The sequence below is a fragment of the Anabrus simplex genome, chromosome 7 (assembly GCF_040414725.1).
Source record: "Anabrus simplex isolate iqAnaSimp1 chromosome 7, ASM4041472v1, whole genome shotgun sequence".
NCBI classification, from domain to species: Eukaryota; Metazoa; Arthropoda; class Insecta; order Orthoptera; family Tettigoniidae; genus Anabrus; species Anabrus simplex.
In genome coordinates, this window is record NC_090271.1 from 233793348 (window position 1) to 233817432 (window position 24085).

Genomic DNA, 24085 nt, shown 5'->3' on the forward strand with positions numbered 1-24085 from the left:
GCCGATGTCTACATTTAAGCCAGCCTCCTATGTGGGGTATTAGCTTTTTTTGTCCATTGGCCAACATCGGTTGTGCCATCCCATCGGCCTTGCCAGTCTAGTAAGAGCTGGTTCCTCAAGTCATTTTTTCTTCAGCAGATATAGCCGCACCCTTTTCATTCCAAAGTTTTCTCTCTACCACGAGGAGATCAATACTGGCAGCTACAACGTGTACAGCTGCCGTCGAAACAGTTCGATATGCACAGATAACTCTGAGCAGCATTTTTCTCTGTACTCTTTCCATAGCTCTCTGGTTAATCTTCCTCCTGAGTGCATTGTGCCAGATAGGTGCTGCATAAAGTAAAATGGAATATACTGCAGAGCACATAATCTGTTTCTTAACTGTTCTTGGTCCCCCGATGTTAGACATAAGTCTAACTAATGCCGATGCCTTCTTCTCTGCCTTTTGAGTTACTGCCTTCACATGTGCACCAAATGTGCAATTCCTGTCAATAAGAACCCCAAGTTATCGCTCAGACTTCTCTGGGATAATCACTGTATCATTTAATAAGAAGCGGGCATTCTTCCAATTCCTGGAACCTTTCAAAATTACAGTCTCAGTCTTATGAGGAGCCAGTATCAATTTATTATTTACCATCCAAAGGTTAACTCGTCTCAGTGATTCATTTGCTCGGAAGGTCAGTTCCTCCACATTATCTGCTATTACCACTATTGCAAGGTCATCTACATAACCGATAGATGTTGTCCCTTTTGTCAGCTGCAGGCGTAGGACGCCATCATATAAAATGTTCCACAAGGTGGGTCCTAGGACAGATCCCTGTGGAACGCCAGCACTCATTTCAAGGTCTTCTGAATCATCAAGTCATATTCTTCGTTCTTTGAAGTACTTAGCAGTTATTTGTTGTAGATACCGAGAAATGTTCTTCCTACGAAGTTCTCTCAAAATATTACTTCAAGAAGCAGTGTTAAAAGCATTTTAACATCTAGCGTTATCAAAACAGCCTATTTCTCACTGCTTTCTTCCTGTATTTGAATCACCCTATCAATAGCTTGGGTTGTGGTTCTACTCTTTCTAAATCCAAACTGGTTCAAACAAAGTCTTCCCTGCTCTTCAAATTCTTTCTCCAGTCTCGTTTTAATCAATCCTTCGTAAAGCTTGCTCAGGGTGTTTAATAAGCAAAGTGGAAACAACTCCATCGCTATGGCTTTCCTTCTATCAGTTGGGAGCTGAACTGGTACCCTGTTCATTAATCGACCAGTCACTATCTTATATTCCGCTCCCCCCCCCCCCCCCAGATATCACTGTCCAGATCTTCACATATCTTTTGGCAGAGATTTCTCTTAGAATCCTTTATTAGCTTCGTTAGTTGCCTCTCTGATGCCTTATAGTCATCTTCTAATTGTATTAAATTTACTTGGCTGATTCTTTTCCCAGATCTTGTAAGGATTCGTCTCTTGCGATTGCAGTCTTTCATTTGCATGTCTATTAAAGAAATGGAACAAATGGCAGAAATCATTCGTGGTCGTTCGTGGGAATGGGAACAATTCGATATGAATGAAGATCCAAAGGTTAGGAGTGATTTGGAACAGGGCTCTACCTTTAGTAAGAAAATAACCCGTGATGTTGCGATACAGACGCAATTCAGTGACAGAGTGCTAGATATAGAGGAGACCCTCTTGGAAGCTACGTGCTTTGAAGATTTTGCGAAGCTCTTAGATAAGGAATGGCCTGACTGTGTTTACAGTGACACGCACGTCATCTCTGGAAATTGACTGATTGGGATATGTCAATGGTTGTAAATCCCAAACATCTTGCAGAGAAGGATGGAATTATGAGAAGCATGAAGAATATGCATTCAGAAATCGCTGACTTGCTGAACTCTAATCTGGAGGAAGGTAAGACGGAATTCCTGCGCACTGTTACGCAAACCTACACGAGTCGAGGAGGAGAGCGGGAGAAGCTGCGATATGTGTATGTAATACCATATTCGTTTAATCAGGATGGAGTAAATGACCTGCAGAGCCTGTATTCATGTCTCACCCACTGGAGGGAGATAATTGAGACTCATGCAAGAAAGAAGGTGCTGATAACTATCCCGGATAGTCTTAACCGGAATTGTGCAAGGAAAATCTTGGAATGAATGTTTCGTAAGAGTGATATCGAAATAGGGTGCTTGGAGTTGGGTAAAACACAGATAAAACAGGCTGTTTCTGCGGGGTTAACATCGAAAAAGAAACCCTTAAATAATAATACTCAGGAAACAGTTATGTGCAAAGCTGCTAGCAAATCGTATGCCGAATTGCTTAAAACAGTAAAGGAAGGAGTAAATATCGAAAGAATTGGTGTTAAAATAAAACGAATAAGAAAAACAGCAAAGGATGACCTAATACTTACTGTAGAAGGCAGAGGAAAGGCTGACGTATTACAACATGAGATAATTAAAAATGTCAAGGAAATAGAAGTTTCAACAAAGAGGAAGGAGACAAAAATTCTAGTGTACGGTATGGATCTGGATTTAAATGAAAATTATCTTAGAGCAGCACTCTCCTTAGAAGCTGCTGTTGAAGAATTACAGATCAATATTACGTCTGTAAGACCGGGGAGGTTTGGAAATCTGAATTCTACCGTAAACTTACGAACGGAACCATCGAAAATACTGTTAAAGAAAAATAAAATAAATGTGGGATGGGCAACCTGTATGGTGAAGGATAGAGTTACAGTTGCAAGGTGTTTTAAATGTCTTGGATTTGGACATAAAGCGCCACAGTGTGACGTTAAGGATGACTGGTCACGGAGCTGTCTAAATTGTGGACAAGAAGGCCATTTGGCGAAGGAGTGTGGGAACAATTCGTTTTGCACCACGTGCCAAGTAGAAGGCCACCACTCAGATCAAATGAAATGTCCTACTTACAGGAAGTTAATATTAGAGGCAAGGAAGTTGAATTTAAACGGCCAATAAAGGTACATACTGCTGGCGAATCTCATGAGGAAACCCGACAGTCATGAAATTCTGTATGCAACAGCCTTGGAAAAGAAAGTAGACTTAGTGCTTGTTAGTGAGCCAAACAGAAGGCGAGTATCTGAAGGTGGTTGGTTTACGGACAAAAGATACCATGTAGCTGCATATTTTTTAAATGATAAGTTGGAGGTGCTAAGCATAAGGTCAGAAGAAGGATATTTGTGTATTAAACTTCAGCAATGTCAGATTTATTCTTGTTATATCGCTCCTAACATCCCTTTTGATATTTTGTTTGTTTGGTCCCTAGGTTCATTTCAAACACAAATTATTAAATAAAAATAATTCTAAGTGAGCGGCGACCTTGAAATAAACGGTCCACGAATGTGGACCTCAGGACTGGTTTGTGATGAAAAGGACATATATTGCCATTAGTAGAAAATTGAAAAATCTTTTATTTTCCAAGAATATAAAATTAAATATGTCAAAAATGAAGGAATTTTTATGATATTATTCTGCAAATTCCAAATAATCTTCGGAAAACACACAAAAAAATTTATTTTCCACTCTTACAGCAGGAAAATTCTGATATCCTCCAACTTGACACACTTTCATGTTATTCAATAAGAGACTTATATTAACGATAACTGCAGGAGTACTGTGATTTTGAAAATATAACCATATACAATAAAAATATTTAACTAACACCAGACAGGTGGCAACAAAGTCACGAAGAACTCCAGAAATATTTCAAGGTTTTTACTTTGTGATTTCAAAATCACTTTCTACGTACGTCCATCTTCTAATAACTAAGCATCACCATTTTCAACAGTTCTTGGTCAGTTAAAACCATATTGCCTGAAAGAAAATACTGCCACCACGGCTACAACGATAGACAACATTTGTATTAATTTCCATTGTTCTAAAATGCAAGCGTCTAATATAAATTTTGGATTACCAGATCGTTATGCTCAAATTTTGCGACTAGAAACTGAGAATGCTAACAAGCATTCAACCAAAATGAAGCAAGCACAATTAACTCACTTTTTACCTGCAACTGCACGTGGCAGTTTCATTGAAAGTCTTAAACTTCAGACCTGGGCTCCAATAACATTCGATCATAGCATTGACCAAAAGCATAGAACATTTTTAAGCATTTTTAAGGCAATTTGAATTACATTTTCCAAAAAAAACTTGGAGTAATTAATGAAACTTCTAAAAAGGGTATACGGATTTCAAGTCAAAAATGTAAATTAATAAGTAGATTAGCACAGCAGAGTTGTGACCTTTTTTTTGTAAGTATGTTCAAAACTACAAATCAGTCTATCGAAGAGTTCTCAGGGCGGCTAAGATAATGCACAGTAACAAGAAAGTTAAATAGTCGTGCAATAAATCACGAACCATATCGAATGTAATCAAGGGAGAAACCAACAGACACGCAGTTGGAAATAAAGTTGCTGCCATAAAAATGATAAGAGTATACAAATGAATGACCCTCATCAATTGGCTAATTATATAAATGATTTCTTTCTATCCCTACCATACAAACTTGAAAATGCCAATAAATCAGATGTATTACGAGAAGTCTCAACCTTTGTGCAGGACTCTATGCAATTAACTCCAGTAACATAATTGGAAATTCTTAAAATCATACGGTCTTTGAAAAATACAACTTCCGCAGGTGTAGATTAAATTCCCACAAAACTCATTAAAAATGTGTTCCTTATCTGGTACAGCCTTTAACTTATCTCATCAATGAATCATTTTCTAGTGGTCAGTTCCCTAATCTTCTAAAAAATAGCTAAAGTTATCCCAGTCGTTAAAAGTGTAGACTTACACGATTTACATAATTACAGACCAATATCAATACTTACTGTTCTTTAAAAAATATTTGAATGTGCTATGAAAGATGTGCTTACTAAATTTGTAATCAAATATAACTTGTTAAATAATGCACAACACGGGTTCAGAGCTAGCAGAAGTACTTTGTCTGCTTTACGACATTTTACACAGTAGATCGTAAATGCTCTTGATAATGATGAAACTGTGATAGGACTATTTCTTGACCTTTCAAAGGCATTTGATACTGTTGATCATGAAATATTGTTGCACAAATTATATCAGACTGGAGTTAGAGGAATTGTTAACGACTGGTTTAGATCATACTTGGATAAACGATCCCAGTTTGATGAAATTACACATTATAACAGTAAAAGGCATAACGAGAAAAAATACTCAGAGGTAAAAAAACATTGTTATTCTGCAGGGTAGTATTTTGGGGCCTGTTTTTTTCTTGATCTATGTGAATATCTTCCTCACAATAATCAAGTAGAAACTGCAGTTCGGTATGCTGATGATACGAACATAATTATTGATGCTTGTTGTTTAAAGGGGTCTAACATCGAGGTCATCGGCCCCATAATTATTAATAATCCTGAACCTATGTCTATAGAAACTGCAGGAAATACAGTCCTGTCTAGGTTAGAATCATAGTTCAGGAAAAATAAATTAACATTGAACCTAAAAGAGACCAAATACATGGAATTCAAGGCATCTAACTACCATAACAAAACTGCAAAAAGCACAACCTTATATTAAATGCAAATGCAATTAAAAATACGTTGACCACAAAATTGTAGGTGTCCATATTGATGAAAAATTAAGATGGGATTGTCATATTTAAAAAAAATAGGGAAGTCTCTGAGTTCTGTTTGTTTTGCCTTAAGGATTTTGTATAATAGTTGTAGTGAAGAATATGTTATAATAGCTTATTTTGGATATTTCCATTCAGTCATCACTTATGCTATTGGTCTCTGGGGCTGCTACACATCAAATCTTGATGTTATCTTTCGAATGCAGAAACGAGCTATCAGAATTATATCTAGACATAACAGATTAGGTCATTGCAAACCATTATTTAATAGAATAAGGATACTCCCAGTACCAAGCTTATACATCATGTAATGCATTCTACACGTGAAAAAAAATCGATCACTTCAGAAAGAATTTTGACAATCACAATTACCAGACGCGAACAAGAAATAATATTTTTATCGAGCACAAGAGTATAACCATTGCCTTGAGACATGTAGACTCTGCTAGAATCAGATTGTGTAATAAGCTTCTAAATAAGATTAAAGATATTAGTCCCGTCAGTTCATTTACCACAGCTTTAAAAATTATTCTACAGAACAGAAGAATATATGATGAAGCAGAGTTGTGACCTTTTTTTTGTAAGTATGTTAAAAACTACAAATCAGTCTATCGAAGAGTTCTCAGGGCGGCTAAGATAATGCACAGTAACAAGAAAGTTAAATAGTCGTGCAATAAATCACGAACCATATCGAATGTAATCAAGGGAGAAACCAACAGACACTTGTAACTTGTAAACGTTCTTAATATCTAGTATATAGCCCTAAAAATATGTTAATGTCACATTGATTATTTACGTATTATTAACACCATACTAATAGGTTTTTATTTTTATTTTGTCTTGTAAATATTGGCTATTATTATTATTTACTATTTTAAAAATTAAGATGTGCTGTTCTAATATTGAGGTATTTGGTGTTGCTGTTTTATTTCTTCCTTCTTTCTTCTTTTTCAAAACGTTCATTATTGTGCATATATTATTGTTAGTACCGGTATTAATAAATCACTCGACAACTCCTACTGTTGGCATATTTCAAAATATGTAATTGTACAGTCTATGGAAGCTAAATGAATGAATGAATGAACGAACGAAGGAATGAATGCATGAATGAATGAATGAATGAATGAATGAATGAATGAATGACATAAATAAAACACAATCGCAATTGAGACCTGAAGTCCACATATGTGGACCATATAATTTTGTTGTTGTTGTTGTTGTTGTTGTTGTTCTAAACACACTGTAACAATAATAATACTACATGCACTATCACAGCTATCCTTCAAGTTTTCTTTTCAAATAAAATAGTTGGTGGAAAAGGTAGATAAAAATGTAAACAGACTCTGGGATGGGTTTAAAGCAATTGTTGAGAAATGTGAAAATAGGTTTTTACCTTTGAAGGTGGTAAGGAATGGTAAACGTCCACTATATTGTAACAGAGAAGTAAAGAGATTAAAAAGGAGGTGCAGGTTGGAAATAAATAGAGTTAGAAATGGCTGTGAAAGTAAGGAGGAATTGAAGGAACTTACTAGGAAATTGAATCTAGCAAAGAAGTCAGCTAAGGATAACATGATGGCAAGCATAATTTGTGGTCATGCAAATTTTAGTGAAAAATGGAAGGGTATGTATAGGTACTTTAAGGCAGAAACAGGTTCAAAGAAGGACATTCCAGGAATCATTAATGAACAAGGGGAGTGTGTATGCGAGGATCTTCAAAAGGCAGAAGTATTCAGTCAGCAGTATGTAAAGATTGTTTGTTACAAGAATAATGTCCAGATAGGGAATGTGAGTAACACTAAAGAAGTATTAACATTTACCTATGATAACAATGACATTTACAGTAAGATACAAAAGTTGAAAACTAGAAAAGCAGCTGGAATTGATAAGATTTCTGGGGATATACTAAAGGCAATGGGTTGGCTAGTTGCTTTACATCGCACCGACACAGATAGGTCTTTTGGCGACGATGAGATAGGAAAGGACTAGGAGTGGGAAGGAAGCGGCCGTGGCCTTAATTAAGGTACAGCCCCAGCATTTGCCTGGTGTGAAAATGGGAAACCACGGAAAACCATTTTCAGGGCTGCCGACAGTGGGGTTCGAACCTACTATCTCCCGAATACTGGATACTGGCCGCACTTAAACGACTACAGCTATCGAGCTCGGTCAATGGGTTGGGATATAGTACCGTATCTGAAATACTTATTTGATCATTGTTTGCGTGAAGGAGCTATACCAAATGAATGGAGAGTTGCTATAGTAGCCCCTGTGTATAAAGGAAAGGGTGGTAGACATAAAGCTGAAAATTACAGGCCAGTCAGTTTGACATGCGTTGCATCTAAGCTGTGGGAAAGCATTCTTTCTGATTATATTAGACATGTTTGCGAATTTCATAACTGGTTTGATAGAAGGCAGTTTGGGTTTAGGAAAGGTTATTCCTCTGAAGCTCAACTTGTAGGATTCCAGCAAGATATAGCAGATATCCTGGATTCAGGAGATTGATTGGTTTGTATCGCGATTGACCTACCTAAGGCATTTGATAGGGTAGATCATGGGAGACTAATGTCAAAAATGAGTGCAATTGGACTCGACAAAAGAGTGACTGAATGGGTGGCTATGTTTCTAGAAAATATAACTCAGAGAATTAGAGTAGGCGAAGCTATATCTGTCCCTGTAATAATTAAGAAGGGAATTCCTCAAGGCAGTATTATTGGATCTTTATGTTTTCTTATATATACAATACAATGATATGTGTAAAGAAGTGGGATCAGAGATAAGGCATTTTGCAGGAGATGTTATTCTGTACAGAGTAATAAATAAGATCGTGAGCAACTGCAAAATGACCTCGATAATGTTGTGAGATGGACAGTAGGCAATGGTATGATTATTAACGGGGTTAAAGGTCAAGTTGTGGGTTTCACAAATAGGAAAAGTCCTCTCGGTTTTAATTACTGCATTGATGGGGTGAAAGTTACTTTAGAGGATCATTGTAAGTACCTAGGTATTAATATAAGAAGAGATCATGATTGAGGTAATCACATAAATATGATTGTAAATAAAGGGTACAGATCTCTGTACATGATTATGAGGGTATTTAGGGGTTGTAGTAAGGATGTAAAGGAGAGGGCATACAAGTCTCTGGTAAGACCCGAACTAGAGTATGGTTCCAGTGTATGGGACCCTCAACAGCATTACTTGATTCAAGAACCGGAAAAAATCCAAAGAATAGCAGCTCGATTTGTTCTGGGTGATTTCCGACAAACGAGTAGCGTTACAAAAATATTGCAAAGTTTGGGCTGGGAAGACTTGGGAGAAAGGAGATGAGCTGCTCGACTAAGTGGTATGTTCCGAGCTGTCAGTGGAGGGATGGAGTGGAATGACATTAGTAGACGAATAAGTTTGAGTGGTGTCTTTAAAAGTAGGAAAGATCACAATATGAAGATAAAGTTGGAATTCAAGAGGACAAATTGGGGAAAATATTCGTTTATTGGAAGGGAAGTTAGGGATTGGAATAACTTACCAAGTGAGATGTTCAATTTATTTCCAATTTATTCGAAATAATTTAAGAAAAGACTAAGGAAAAAACAGATAGGTAATCTGCCACCTGGGCGACTGTCCTAAATGCAGATCAGTAGTGACTGATTGATTGAACTGAATTTTCCACTTGCTTGAAAGGCGGTCATCTCTCGACGCCATTTTACCGTTTTCACAGAACACGAGTTGATAAAGAATAACACAACTCGATGTAGATTCACAGAGGTGCCTTCGGGAGCTGAAAATAGGTACTAGAAAGTCCACAGAAGAGGACTCTGGGTCTCAATAGTTGAAATCTAGCACCAAGGAAATAAAATCAAATTATAAAACGTGGCCCTCAAATGTGGACCGAAGTAATGAAGAGGTGATGTGGGTTACTATAGACAAGTCCTAGCTGGCCAACCATAATCAACCACCTTGTAGCCTAGTAAGAGGTCCTTACAATCGGGATACCAGTTGGTATGGAAGAGGAGTGCGCATCTCGGACAGACTGTTAGTGTCACTTTCCTTCTCTGCAGGCGGACAGGATTGTATACGTACTATTGCACTCAGAATTATTTTTCAGGTGGGATGTGGCGGGGGTTGGAACATTTTTGAGGGGTTTCCCGAAAACAAAATCTATAGTAACAATTATGTTTACTTTCATATAGATTTTACAGAAAGAAAAGATTGAAATATTTTTAGAGCAGTACCTTTCACAACTCAACGGGTGAAGTAGAAAGGTGAATTCATAGCGGTCTGGTGGGCAGAACACGCTTTAACACGTGCGTGCAGTTCGATTCAACGATTTATGTAATTTGTTTAAAAACGGAGGTAAGGATATGTTTCACTGTGAGTATTAAAAATATTTTAGAGTTTTGATTCAGTAAAATAAAGAATTCTAGCGGCTCGATAATATGAAAAATATTTCTATGCTGTATGCTTATTGAAATTGATTTTTATGGTGCAAAATATATTAAGAACATAAAAAACAAACAATCCGTATATTTAATCAAAATTTATGTTTTCAGTAAATTTAGTAGCTAAACATTTAAAGGTGGCACAGACTTTATAGGTTAAATTCACCATTTTTTTTTACCACTTGCTCTACGTCGCTCCGACACAGATATGTCTTATGGCGACGATGGGGCAGAGAAGGAAGTGGCCGTGGCCTTAATTAAGGCACAGCCCCAGCATTTTCTTGGTGTGAAAGTGAGAAACCACGTAAAACCATCCTCAGGTCTGCCGACAGTGGGGTTCGAACCCACTATCTTCCGAACGCTGGATACTGGCCGTATTTAAGCGACTGCAGCTATCGAGCTCGGTAGGTTAAATTCAATTGTTTATTTTGCAAATGATTGTTTTTATAATATTTATAATTTATTGTAGGCTATTTCAAAAGACGTATAGATGCTGTTTAAATTTATCAAGTTCACTTTTATTTCTGAGGGGATTTGAAGCCCTCTAACCCCCTGCCCCCTGAGTACGTCTAGGAAAATTTATCAAGGAAAATGTTCGATAAATTTCCAAGTTGTTTGAATACATTTTAGAAAAGGCTGGATAAACAACTGACAGGGAATCTGCCACCTGAGTGACAGACCTAAATGCAGATCAGTGATTTATTTATTTATTTATTTATTTATTTATTTATTTATTTATTTATTTATTTATTTATTTATTTATTTATTTATTTATTTATTTATTTATTTACTTAATTATTTATTTATAAGAAAAGGAGGGGTGACGTACAGGGGTGCTCTAGTAGGAACGCCCAGGATCACCCAGGAACAACATGAGGAAAACGTACATCCTTGCTGAATGATGAAGATGGGATAAAATTGCATTGGGACTATGCGTGAGTAAGACTAGCAACCTACTTCACATAAATTTGTACATTTATCAAAGATGGCTCCAAACTGCAACTAATGTAGACAGGTGAAAGAAACAAAGCAAAACAAGTCATTATAATATCCAAGAAAAATCAGGGGAAGATTTCGTTAATAAACTTGAAAGGCTTAGTTGAGTGGCAACGGAACCTTTCAGGACTGAAATGAATGCTTAAATCCGGTAAACCCAATCACTGTATACGTAGAAGGAAGATATTCTCAAGGTAGACGGGAACCTTTCTGCTTGTCCCGAACAATAGAGTTCAATTGGAGGAGAACAATGATGACAGTGAAAATGTGTCCGGGAAGTGTAGATAATGCTACATAAATCTGTGGTTTGATTCTAAAAGTGCGAATGTCATATTTTTGTATCGAACAGACACAAACGCGTTTCATCCTGGCCTATATATTAAAAGAGCCAATATCTCAGATAAATAATAAACGAACAGTTAACGTTTAAATAAATAAGCCCTTGCCAAGAATGTTATATTACTGACAAATATTGCAGACCTGTTGCAGATTGCAGATCAGTTGATGTAATCAGTTAATTTAATTTCCACAAAGAAAGTGTACACGCTTTGAAGTTAATTGTTGAAAACAATAGTTGGAAAATTATAAGCAAAGCTTCAAATTCGCAGAGTTCGAAAACAGGTATATTGACATTGCCTCTTTCGGATCCAATCCACAGAAATGATATCGTCATGAAGTAGCAGGAATGGAGTAGATAAATTTAGACCTCAAATGATGGAAGTAGTTGGGATGTTTTCATCTGTAGTCGTACCGATTCAGGGAAGTAACGATTGAGAAGGAGGCAACAATAGCCAAAATTAAGGTACAACGGCAGCATTTGCCTGGTGTGGAGATGGGAAACCACGGGAAATTTTCAGGGTTGCTAACAGGTTCGTGACACGAACAGCTCTCTCAGACAAAATGGCCTTATTGAGTGGGTAAGGTACCCTCTGATTCTAGGAGATAAGCGGATTGCTTCAAGCTCGTGGCGTGGAATGATGATCATAATATGAACATAAGATGGAATTTAAGAGAACAAACTGGAGAAATTACTAGTTTTATAGAAGGAGGATTTAATGATTGGAACAATTTACCAAGGGAGATGTTCAATAGATTTACAATTACTTTCGAGATCATTTTAGAAAGGATTTGGCAAAATTTAGGCAAACAAGTGATAGGGAATTTGCCAGCTAAGTGACAGCGCAGTGGTGATTGATTGATTGATTGATTGATTGATTGATTGATTGATTGATTGATTGATTGATTGATTGATTGATTGATTGATTGATTGATTGATTGATTGATTGATTGATTGATTGATTGATTGATTGATTGATTGATTGATTGATTGATTGATTGATCGATCACTAAAATGCCAGGTTTTGATTAAATGTGTGTTAAGCAGCATGGTTTTGTTTGTCATGTTTGTTGTCACTGGAATAGAAGATAATTATATCAAATAGCGGTAATCTGTCAAGAGATCAATAGCATTGATAAAAGTTAGAAATTGCAATGAGCCTAAAACTGATCCCTATGGCACACCAACTGAGATCACTTGAAGAGTACTGTTGGTCTTTATGGACAGCAGTTTTAAATCATTGTAATAATGTTCAGAGGGGATGCTAATCTCCTGAGTATCTTGCTCTCAAAGCAACTGTTTGCACCAATACCGACGTTGAATATTGCATTCTTTAAAAACGAAGACGATTAACGTTGTAACTTTCCTAAGTTTGATCTGTAAGCAAAACCATGAAGATTAGCTTTCTCTAAGTAAATGAACTTGTTTCTCCGCCAAGGGCAACAGACCTGTGCTCGTCGATTACGTCAGAATCGACTACAACCAGTCACTTTGGCGATGTGTGTTTTGTGATTAGCAGAGGTATGAGAAGACAAGAATTCTTCAGCTCGTGCAATACGCAACAGACTCACAACTTTAAAATCCATGTCTTACTTTCAGTGCATATCTCCACTAGTAACTATTTACAATACATATACTATATTACCTGCTTTCTTTCGTCTTCTTCGAACCTTCGTCTTCCGGCTGTCCTTCGACACCGCCTTCAGTATTCGAGTCTTCCCCTAATCACAAAAGAAACAAAAGCTTTATTCTTTCAGAAAACCTAAGAGGACTTCATGTTAAGCAGGAAAATCGAAGCTGGAATAGCTGAATCATTTCCAGTAATTTGGCTTAGAGGATACTGTAGTTAGTGATATGAAAACGACTCGAATCCAGAAGTAATGTAGTTAGTACGCAGACGAAGCTATGATTGCATTGTTTTGTTTTCAGGTCAACTTTGTCGTATAGGGGTATGCAGGTAGAATGAAGAGACAAGAAACAGATGAGACTCTTAAGCAACGATAAATGACTTCAGTTTATAATGTAATGTATAATGTATCTGACCCTGTAATAATTAAAAGGGGAATTCCTCAAGGCAGTATTATCGGACCTTTATGTTTTCTTATATATATATAAATGATATGAGTAAAGGAGTGGAATCGGAGGTAAGGCTTTTTGCGGATGATGTTATTCTCTATAGAGTGATAAATAAGTTACAAGATTGTGAGCAACTGCAACGTGACCTCGAAAATGTTGTGAGATGGACAGCAGGCAATGGTATGTTGATAAACGGGGTTAAAAGTCAGGTTGTGAGTTTCACAAATAGGAAACGTCCTCTCAGTTTTAATTACTGCGTTGATGGGGTGAAAGTTCCTTTTGGGGATCATTGTAAGTATCTAGGTGTTAATATAAGGAAAGTACTTCATTGGGATAATCACATAAATGGGATTGTAAATAAAGGGTACAGATCTCTGCACATGGTTATGAGGGTGTTTAGGAGTTGTAGTAAGGATGTAAAGGAGAGGGCATATAAGTCTCTGGTAAGACCCCAACTAGAGTATGGTTCCAGTGTATGGGACCTTTACCAGGATTACCTGATTCAAGAACTGGAAAAAATCCAAAGAAAAGCAGCTCGATTTGTTCTGGGTGATTTCCGACAAAAGAGTAGCGTTACAAAAAATGTTGCAATGTTTGGGTTGGGAAAAATTGAGAGAAAGAAGAAGAGCTGCTCGACTAAGTGGTATGTTCCGAGCTGTCAGCGGAGAGATGACGTGGAATGACATTAGTAGACGAATAAGTTTGAATGGCGTTTATAAAAGTAGGAAAGATCACAATATGAAGATAAAGTTGGAATTCAAGAGGACAAACTGGGGCAAATATTCGTTTATAGGAAGGGGAGTTAGGGATTGGAATAACTTACCAAGGGAGACGTTCAATAAATTTCCAATTTCTTTGAAATCATTTAGGAAAAGGCTAGGAAAGCAACAGATAGGGAATCTGCCACCTGGGCGACTGCCCTAAATGCAGATCAGTATTGATTGATTGATTGATTGATTGATTGATTGATTGATTGATTGATTGATTGATTGATTGTAATTCAAGGCAAGAGTCGTAGAATAATAATTAATAATGCTATTTGCTTTACGTCCCACTAACTACTTTTACGGTTTTCGGAAACGCCGAAGTGCCGGAACTTAGTCCCGCAGGAGTTCTTTTACGTGCCAGTAAATCTACCGACATGAAGCTGACGTATTTGAGCACCTTCAAATACTACCGGACTGAGCCAGGATTGAGCCTGCCAAGTTGGAGTCAGAAGGCCAGCGCCTCGACCGCTTGAGCCACTCAGCCCGGCAGTCATAGAATTCGATAACAGTGTAAGATGCAAGCGGAGGGTTTTAGGAGATATTGGTTTATTCACAGAGCCTTGCAGACTGAACGCTGAATTATATATCAATGTATAAGGAAGATGTATGAAGCAAAATTCATGAGATATTGCAATGGTAAATGATCGATATTTAGTAATTTATTGTGTAATTGGCTGTGAGCTGCCTGTACCTATTTAATCACATTCCAGTCCTTTTCCCAATCTTACATTTCTGGTCGTAGCGGAAATCGGACCCGGACCTCCGTGGACGGCAGCCATTAGTGCTAACCGTTACGCTACGGAGGGGGACACCACAATTAAATCTACGTTGTGTCTTAGCTTGTTACGTTTTTGACAACTAACTGTGGTACCCGGTACCGCCGGGTACTGTTTTTGAATGTTTACGTGTATCACGTAATTATGTGTGAAGTGAATTTTCATAGATTTCTTTATTGTGATGTTGATTAACATTTTACGAACTCTTTTGTCGTTTTAGAGTTTTTCTTCTTCTTAAGACGTAGTCTCCAAACGGAGGTAGACGATCCACACGGCCAGCTCTGATCTTGATGTTGCAGCTATGCCATGTGAATTTATTGGAATATCTCTCAGGATCCTTAATGCAGTGGTTATTGTAATAGTATAATTTTAAGTTTTGTCTCTGTCTGTTAGGTCCTCAGCCCAGAGGCTGGTTGGATTCTCAAATAGCACCACCAGAGCCTATGCAGTTATAGGGAAACCGCAAAAACCAATGGCAGAGCCCAAATGAGGCGTACTAGGTAAGATGAGGAGTGAGGTAGTTTTTTCATTGCTTTCCTCACTGGACCAGAAGGTGCTACTGCAGCACGACTGACCCAATGAGCAACACCTTTCCTAACACTCAGACACTATACTGCTAATAATAAGAGTTGGTGTCTGACAGGTAAGGTTGGAGGGAGGAGCACTGCACGTGCCATTTCACGATGTTGCCACATTCCAGCATTCCTTTCTACATACTCTTACCCCTCGCTTCCGGCTCACTTGTTCCCTCCTTCATTCTGGCCGCTGTGATCTGTTGTAGACTACCTGGCCAGGCGGTGTCGTCCCATTTGCGATCACTCTTATACAAACAATCAGGTTCTTATCAGTGACAGTGACAGGTATGGCAACTCCCAGCAAGACGAGCTGCCCTGAAGTTTTATCTCCATGGCAACCGCAGTCGCCCCACCCTCGTTTCCATGGCAACCACACAGCCACTCCCTTTATCCCGCCTCGGCAGGCAGTAAACGGACCTCCCTCTAAGAAATGTCAGACACCAACTCTTATTATTAGCAGTATAGTTGTGCTCCAAATGTCATTACTCAGCACCACCCACATCCCAGCAGCTTCCATATTGTCACAGCCATGGATGTGACCGGGACTTCGATGCAAGCTACACTTTGCTCTAGTTTTAGTTTGAAATTCTTTGTTGTCATGCGTCACGCAATAGATGTGTTGAAACTGAGACGGCCAAAAGTCAGCCTAGTCACTCCGAAAACTGTGAATTCAAATCAAATAAAATCAAACCAAATCAAAATAATTTTATTTGAAATTGATGTGTCTACCTTGGTGGCTAATGGTAAACAAAAATACATTATTATCAAGCACTATATTGTGCCATTTCACTGTTAGCAGTGAATATTCTGGAAGAAAAACGGACGCTATGCCACGAGAACATTAAAAATAACACACTAATATAACCGTGAATGTCGAGAAGATCATACTTTTATCAGGCACAAGCCGATAAATAACACATAGAAGGCAGTAAAAAAGAATGAAAGATGGAATATTGTTAAAAATTTATTTAATATTTAAAAAAAAACATTCCCCATCAAATTATAAAGACAAGACAAAAAATCATTCGAGAAGGAACCAACGCAAGGAGATCGCTATGGCAGATTAATACAGAAAGAAGACTATATTCATTTTAATTGAAGAGCAAATAGAAATATACAGCAGGGAAATCGTCCGAGACAACGAGAATACCGCATATTTGCGAATTAATAAGTTGAAACAGAACAGCTGGACAGAATCGTTACGTAATCAGTTACGTCACGAAACACCAAGAGAAAAAAGTACCCAGCATCATAACTTGCTCTCAAGAAAATAAGAAGTACAACAGCGATTAGAAACAAGCTATAGGTAATTAAATCTCATTATAATTGAAATTTTGATAACCATATTAGTAGTCTGCAAGACTTTAGCACGATTCGATTGAAAGAATTATTAGTATCAATATATTTCGAGACATGATATTGTGTAGGCTTTTGGGCTTGTGCCGTGTCAAGAAAATAAGGTGAAATTCTTAACGTTTCTCAGAAAAATGTGTTCTGCGTCCTCAGAAGAATTCTCGGCTGTCCACGAGAAAGGCTTCTTAAACAATGACACTTTTGAATTTGGAACGTTATAATAGAAGTAGAAGTGGAAATGGTACGTTCATTCACCACCAGATGGACCCCAGGACGTAGCACAACGCTAGCGTTTGAAGCGGAAGCTGACCGAACCATCACAATCAGACTAAGCGGTTCACATAACGTGTTTGCGTAACATATGACAGGTGTAAGACAAAGACATAAGCCTGGAATGAAACATCTGGTGATGAGGAACGTACGAATTTGGAAAACACCGAGACGAAATAACAATAGTGAAGGGGCAGGGAAGTGAACTACATACGTAAATTCTTAATGGCTGGCAACCAGGTATTACTTAATTGATAGCCGGTGTCCCTATTGAAATTGTTAGGATTTCTACGTATTTCCACAGCTTCCCGTATAATCCTGGACCTGTAGTGTCTAGTGTGGGTAAGAGCTCGAGCATCTTGGAACATGACATCATGACCCGACGACAGAACGTGCTCAGCTATTGCCGATTTGTCAGGTTGGTTGAGACGAATATTACGTTCATGTTCTTTGATACGGGTACTAATTGACCGGCATGTTTGGCCGATGTATACTTTATCGCACGTACAGGGAATTTCGTATACCCCAGGATGTTCAAGTAGGGACAATTTATCCTTGGTTTTACTCAGACTGTGAGCAATTTTAGTGGCGGTGTCAAACACAATATAAAAACCGTGAAAGCATTAATGGCAATATATTTCTAAATTATAGAATGCTTTGTATACTAAGATGACGAAACTGACCATCTTAATCTACATTTCGGTTCTAACTGCGCAAGAAATGGCCAACGTCATGTGCTAAGAAGACCAAGGCAAGGCTGTCTGTAGATGGCGACTTGAAGCCGACAAACCTATTCCCTGATGACGGAGGAGGAGGAAAGACCTACACAGATGTTTCCCGAAGGCTAATACGATGTCATTCGTATTGACGACATGTCCTAAGCATTTCTTCTTGAAAAGATAAGTTGATTAAAATATTGTTACCGTAAGTAATTTAAATAACATGTTTTAAGAAGTCCCATTTTTTATTTGTATGAAATATATATGTGCAGTGCTGCCGTGAATTTATATTCAAGAGAAGTGATGTTACATGTGGAAAATCAATCGATTTAATAACATAAGAGGTTATTAGGTAGTCATCTGACCAGAATGACAAGTTCTTTGAGTTAGGATATATTTAACCAGCGATAACCAAACCATGCGTTCGTAATGCTATCAATATTGAGTAAAGAGGTTAACTTACTTCAGCTGTTGATATGATATGACATTGTGGTTAGTGTTATGATTATATTAGGATATTATACTACGAAATGGCAGTTGATTTAATGCCATATAGAGGTTATATCGAGGTAATAGGAAGACATGTGAAGAAAATTAGAGGAATCTGAAGAAAATTGAGAACGAAATGGGATATCTAAGAGGATGGATAATAATTATGAAGTCATATGCGTCAAATTAAGGTAGATTATTGTGGTTATTGTAATGAAGAGTGAAATATGATATGAGAAATGTGAAGCAGATGATATATTTGTGAAGAATGGCCAAGTAATAAGAAAAATAATGATGGGGATGATTATTTTTCGTCGTGATTGAAGAGATGGATATTTTATTGACGATGTTAAGTTAGTTGGCGCAATTTAAGGTTGAGAATAGATATATTTTATTCCATAACGGATATTAATCCTTCAGTATTCCGTATATAACACTAAATACAATCCATATAACGTTTTGGTTAAATACATGTAGATCATCAAAAACGAATCCACATAGGGAAGTTAATGTGAACTTAGCCCACGTTATCCTGAATTTCTAACCACAAATATCTTTACTCAAATAAATAGAGTTAGGAGGCTTGTTTGATCATATTAAATAGTATCACTGGAGAGGTTCTCTGTAATTGAATGATGTTAACATTGATTAGTAGAGTCGTTTTAGGTGTCAGACTACAGAATTTCCAAAAGAATAATATTAAATAGATGGCAGATGTAACTGATAACACAATGACAGATCACTTATGACAAATACATTGGCACTTACATTAATTTTGGAAATTTATATCTTATTTTTGGTGAATGACTTAAGTAATTATCAGTAATGGTAACTTTGATTATTTTAGAGCAAAATGATGACTTAACGACTTATCTTATCTTTTCTTCCTGAAGTGTACGAATATTAGAGACGCATATTTTGAAATAGTCGATTTACATGAATGAGAAGATCAGTGTTTTTCTTTATATGCACAAGCGTGATGATTGTGATAATGAAATATTAATAGATAGATGCAGGCAAAGCTAACTGAAATCCTGTGAATTGATTTGCAATGTAATGTATATATACATTAAGTGGAAAATTTAAGTAATTAGGTTGCGTAAAGGCAAAAGAAAGAATATAAAACGTGATTTTGTATTTGATAGTTTATAACGAGTAATGAGCGTCTGAAACTTTTTTAATATTCCACAGAGAGCATGTGTATAACAAGAATTCATCTTTTTCACATAAGATTGAAGGCCTTTAAATGTTCTATAAATAATAAGTAGATTAGTTAGATGATGAATAAAATTAGATTCTTTTCAAGATATTCAGTTTTCAAATCATTTTCAAGATCTTTCAATTTAAGAAAGTAATGCTAGATAAAGTTATTTATTCTTTCAATTGCTACTTAGGTTAAGTATGTACTTATAAGTAATCATAGCCTAAGAATCGTAGGAATTTATGATGAAATGAATCGAATCGCGAGATGGAGACGTCCAACGCGTAGGTGTAACGCAAGTTCATCCGTTTATCTAATTCGGCGACACTCTATCAGAACTCATGACCCCAAATCGACACTGAATTGAACATTAACGATAATTTTGAGCTAATATGGATCTTTTTGCGACTCGACCTGGACGCGGGAACGGCGCAATATTTTAAATTAACAAGAGAAGAAGACATTTTCCTAAAATACAGTACTATACAATTTACTCTTACAATTTTTCTATTAAACACAAGCTCATCCTTAATAAATTTCTATTATTTACACAATTCTACTCATAATATCTTCTGTACTTACAAGCATAATCAACTCATGTACAGTATGTGTAATTACTTCAAATAATATTATACAACTGCTATAAGATTTAAATTTACGTTCCATTAAACCCATTTTGGCACCTAACTAACATAACGACGTACTGCGTCTTAACGAGAACCCCTTTTGCCTCTACTTTTCAGAGTTCCTGAAGAGTCTTTACAGCTACCGTAGCGGTCGGAGGGGCCTCGAAGTCCTCACTGTACTTTACCCCTACAGACAGTCCCCTACTTTGGCTGTCCAATCTCCATAGACCAGGGGATGCAATTAATTTATTCACAAAAAATCTTTATTTACAGTAACCTGCACAGATCGAATTCCCTCTAACCTTTCATTTCTCTCTTGCTGTTTATTCCTTTCTTGAATACCTGTACAGATTTTGGAAAAGGATCAAACACTTCCCCTGGCAAACGCCTCCACTCCTCCACGCCCTTCCCAATGAATGAAAATTTACCCCAATCGCTTCTGCTAAACCCTTTCTAATTTTAAAATTGAGGTCAGCCCTGCCGATGTAATTATTTTACAACTGAAGCCTCTCACGGATTTACCCCCATACTTTCTCTCCTGTATAGGCTCTATATAATCCTATAAGTCTAGTTTTCTCCCTTCTCTTAAAGTTTCCCATTCAAGTTTCTCCAACATTTCTTAGACACTACTTTTTCTCCTGAAATCCCCTGTTACAAATCTTGCTGCTTTCCTCTTTGCACGCCATCTGTTTCTTATATTAGGAATTCCTGGTGAGGATCCCAAACACTGTTTGCATATTCCAGTAGTGAACGAACAATACTTAAGTAACTTTTCTCTCTTAAATCTTTGTTGTATCCTTTAAGTAGCTTCATTATGACATGTAACGATCTGTATGCTTTCCCACCAATGTCATCAACATAACCCTTCCAGTGCAGTTACTTTTAAATCTCACACCTAAGTATTTAGACTTGCCATCATCTTTTGGGACAATTACCTCATCCAAAGTATAATTAAATTCAGTTTCTAAGCTCCTGTTTGTAAATGTTGTAACAGTTGATTTACCTACATTAACCTTCATATTATTCTCTTCAACCCATTGTTGGATAATGTCAAGGTCCCTTTGTAATTGTGAACAATCCTCAATGTTATTTATTTCCCTTTTTCTTTTTTTCTTTTTTTTTTTGCTAGTGGCTTTACGTAGCACTGACACAGATAGGTCTTATGGCGACGATGGGATAGGAAAGGCCTAGGAGTTGGAAGGAAGCGGCCGTGGCCTTCATTAAGGTACAGCCCCAGCATTTTCCTGGTGTGAAAATGGGAAATTACGGAAAACCATCTTCAGACCTGCCGACTGTGGGATTCGAACCCACTATCTCCCGCATGGAAGCTCACAGCCGGGAGTCCCTAACCGCATACCAATTCTCCCGGTATTTATTTCTCTATTAACAATTATGTCATCTGCATACAATATTAGTAGTGAAATTAAATGTCGTATGGCTTTTAGTACCGGGATATCCCAGGACGGGTACTGCTCGCCAGGTCCAGGTCTTTCTATTTGACTCCCGTAGGCGACCTGCGCGTCGTGATGAGGATGAAATGATGATGAAGACAGCACATACACCCAGCCCCCGTGCCATTGGAATTAACCAATTAAGGTTAAAATCCCCGACCCGGCCGGGAATCGATCCCGGGACCCTCTGAACCGAAGGCCAGTACGCTGACCGTTCAGCCAACGAGTCGGACACAATATTAGTTTTGATGTTATATTTTCCCCTAAATCATTTGCGTATATTAAGAAAAGTAAACATTAAAAAAAAAGTAACGGACTAATTATACTAACCTGTGCAATTCCCTTCCAGACTTTCTCTTCCTATGATATATGGTTTCCTACTTTGACTTTCATTATTAATCTGGGTCATTTTGGAATTTTGTTCTCCGCTTCTCACTCCTATGGCGTCCGGCACCGTGGCTAAATGGTTAGCGTGCTGGCCTTTGGTCACATGAGTTCCGGGTTCGTTTCCCGGCAGGGTCGGGAATTTTAGCGATAAGTGGTTAATTCCCCTGGCACGGAGGCTGGATGTATGTGTCATCTTCATCATTGTTTCATCGTCACCACGACGCGCGGGTCGCCTACGGGAGTCAAATCAAAAGACCTGCAACTGGCGAGCCGAACTTGTCCTTGGACATTCTCGGCTCTAAAAACCATACGCCATTTCATTTTAAACCCTTATGGTACTTAAACGGCATCTGGAGTGTCGCTGTATATCTTGTGACCCAGAATTCTATTTAATATTGGTCGTTTTTAATTATTTGTATATGTCAAGCCCGTCCCTAAGGGTGTCTGACCCCACAGTATTTATTTTTCAGATAAAAAGACATAAATGTGTACCAAGTTGTATTTTAATAGGTCCAATGATTTAGCAGGAGGTGTGCAACATACTGTGGTCGTCTGACGAGAAGTCGCGTGGATACGGGGTGAGGTGTGCGATCCCCCTGTTGGTGGTGGCGGTAGAATAACACCCACGGTATCCCCTGCGTGTCGTAAGAGGCGACTAAAAGGGGCCTCAGGGGCTCTGAACTTTGGAGCGTGGGTTGGTGACCACGGGGCCCTCAGCTGAGTCCTGGCATTGCTCCCACTTACTTGTGCCAGACTCCTCACTTTCATCTATCCTAACCGACCTCTCTTGGTCAACTCTTGTTCTTTTCCGACCCCGACGCTATTAGGTTTGCGAGGGCTAGGGAGTCTTTCATTTTCACGCCCTTCGTGGCCCTTGTCTTCCTTTGGCCGATATCTTCATTTTTCGAAGTGTCGGACCCCTTCCATTTTCCCCTCTGATTATTGTTATATAGAGGATGGTTGCCTAGTTGTACTTCCTCTTAAAACAATAATCACCACTACTGAGGTGTGCGAGGGGTAAGCATGGTTCCCGCGCATACCCCTATCTCAAGTCTCAAGTCCTGACAATAAACATCGTTCTGTCTGCGGTGCCTCTAGCGAACTGAGGTGCTGTCGTAAAGTTTCAAAGTGCTAGTGCAATTGGGTCTTAGTTACACATTTATTGTATGTACTGCATAGTGAACGGTTTGATAAGGAATGTGCATTGAGTCAGAGAACTCGTACTGTGTGTCAGCGCGGATTTTGTAGCTAAGAGTGTAGTATCTGTTACTCCTGCCGTACCTACGAGCTGCCGCGACTTTTCGTCAAACGCAGATAGTACATACAATGACTTTTATTTACAGAGTATTAAGATGAAACGGTAACCACTCAGCTTGTTTTCGACCACACCAACAGATGGCAGACACCATATATATAAACCATCAGTGTTCAAAACTAATTCAACAGATGGCATGCACGGAATAGGTCTATGGCTTGGAAATTTTAACCTCAAAGCAAGACATATTAAAACATAGAAAAAGAACTCTCGTTTTCCCTAGTTCCTGTACTGCGCATAGAATTCTTCATACATCCTCCATGACTTTCACGGCCGCAATTTTCGTCTGCATTAGTTACTCGAAATCTCCAGTGTCACTTTCAAAACTCGCTCTTGCCATTTTCGATTGCTGCGACTGCTGATTCAAGGCTTGAGGTTTGTTCGGCGTAGGATATTAATCGCTATCGGTTGTGATTACTTGGAACAGCAACAGAACTTTAGCGAATGGTACACTGACGTGGCATTTAGTTGGCGTATTATAACACGCTCGAGTAAAAGAAAAAGATTAAAGGAGCGCTTTCTGAGTGACGCACTAATGTTCTGGATATACTGGACCCTAGTTTTCTTCAGACTTTCACGTTCCTCTTGAGTTTAACACTGTTGTGGCCTGGTTATGATCGCCGATTCAGACACTAATTAAATTTTATCGGCATAATAATGATCGTATGGCCTCAGCCTACCGTATGCTGACATTTAAATTGGACGCC

At 38.0% G+C, this 24085-nt stretch overlaps 1 protein-coding gene across 1 annotated transcript in view; it reads right to left on the minus strand.

Annotated features, from left to right (window-relative positions):
* LOC136877068 (sodium/hydrogen exchanger 9B2) overlaps positions 1–24085 on the minus strand; it is a 76944-nt gene that overhangs the window by 50836 nt on the left and 2023 nt on the right. Inside the window, exon 2 of the mRNA XM_067150885.2 lies at positions 13019–13094. Coding sequence (XP_067006986.2) covers positions 13019–13094 — 76 coding nt within the window. The remainder of the gene's footprint in view (positions 1–13018; positions 13095–24085) is intronic.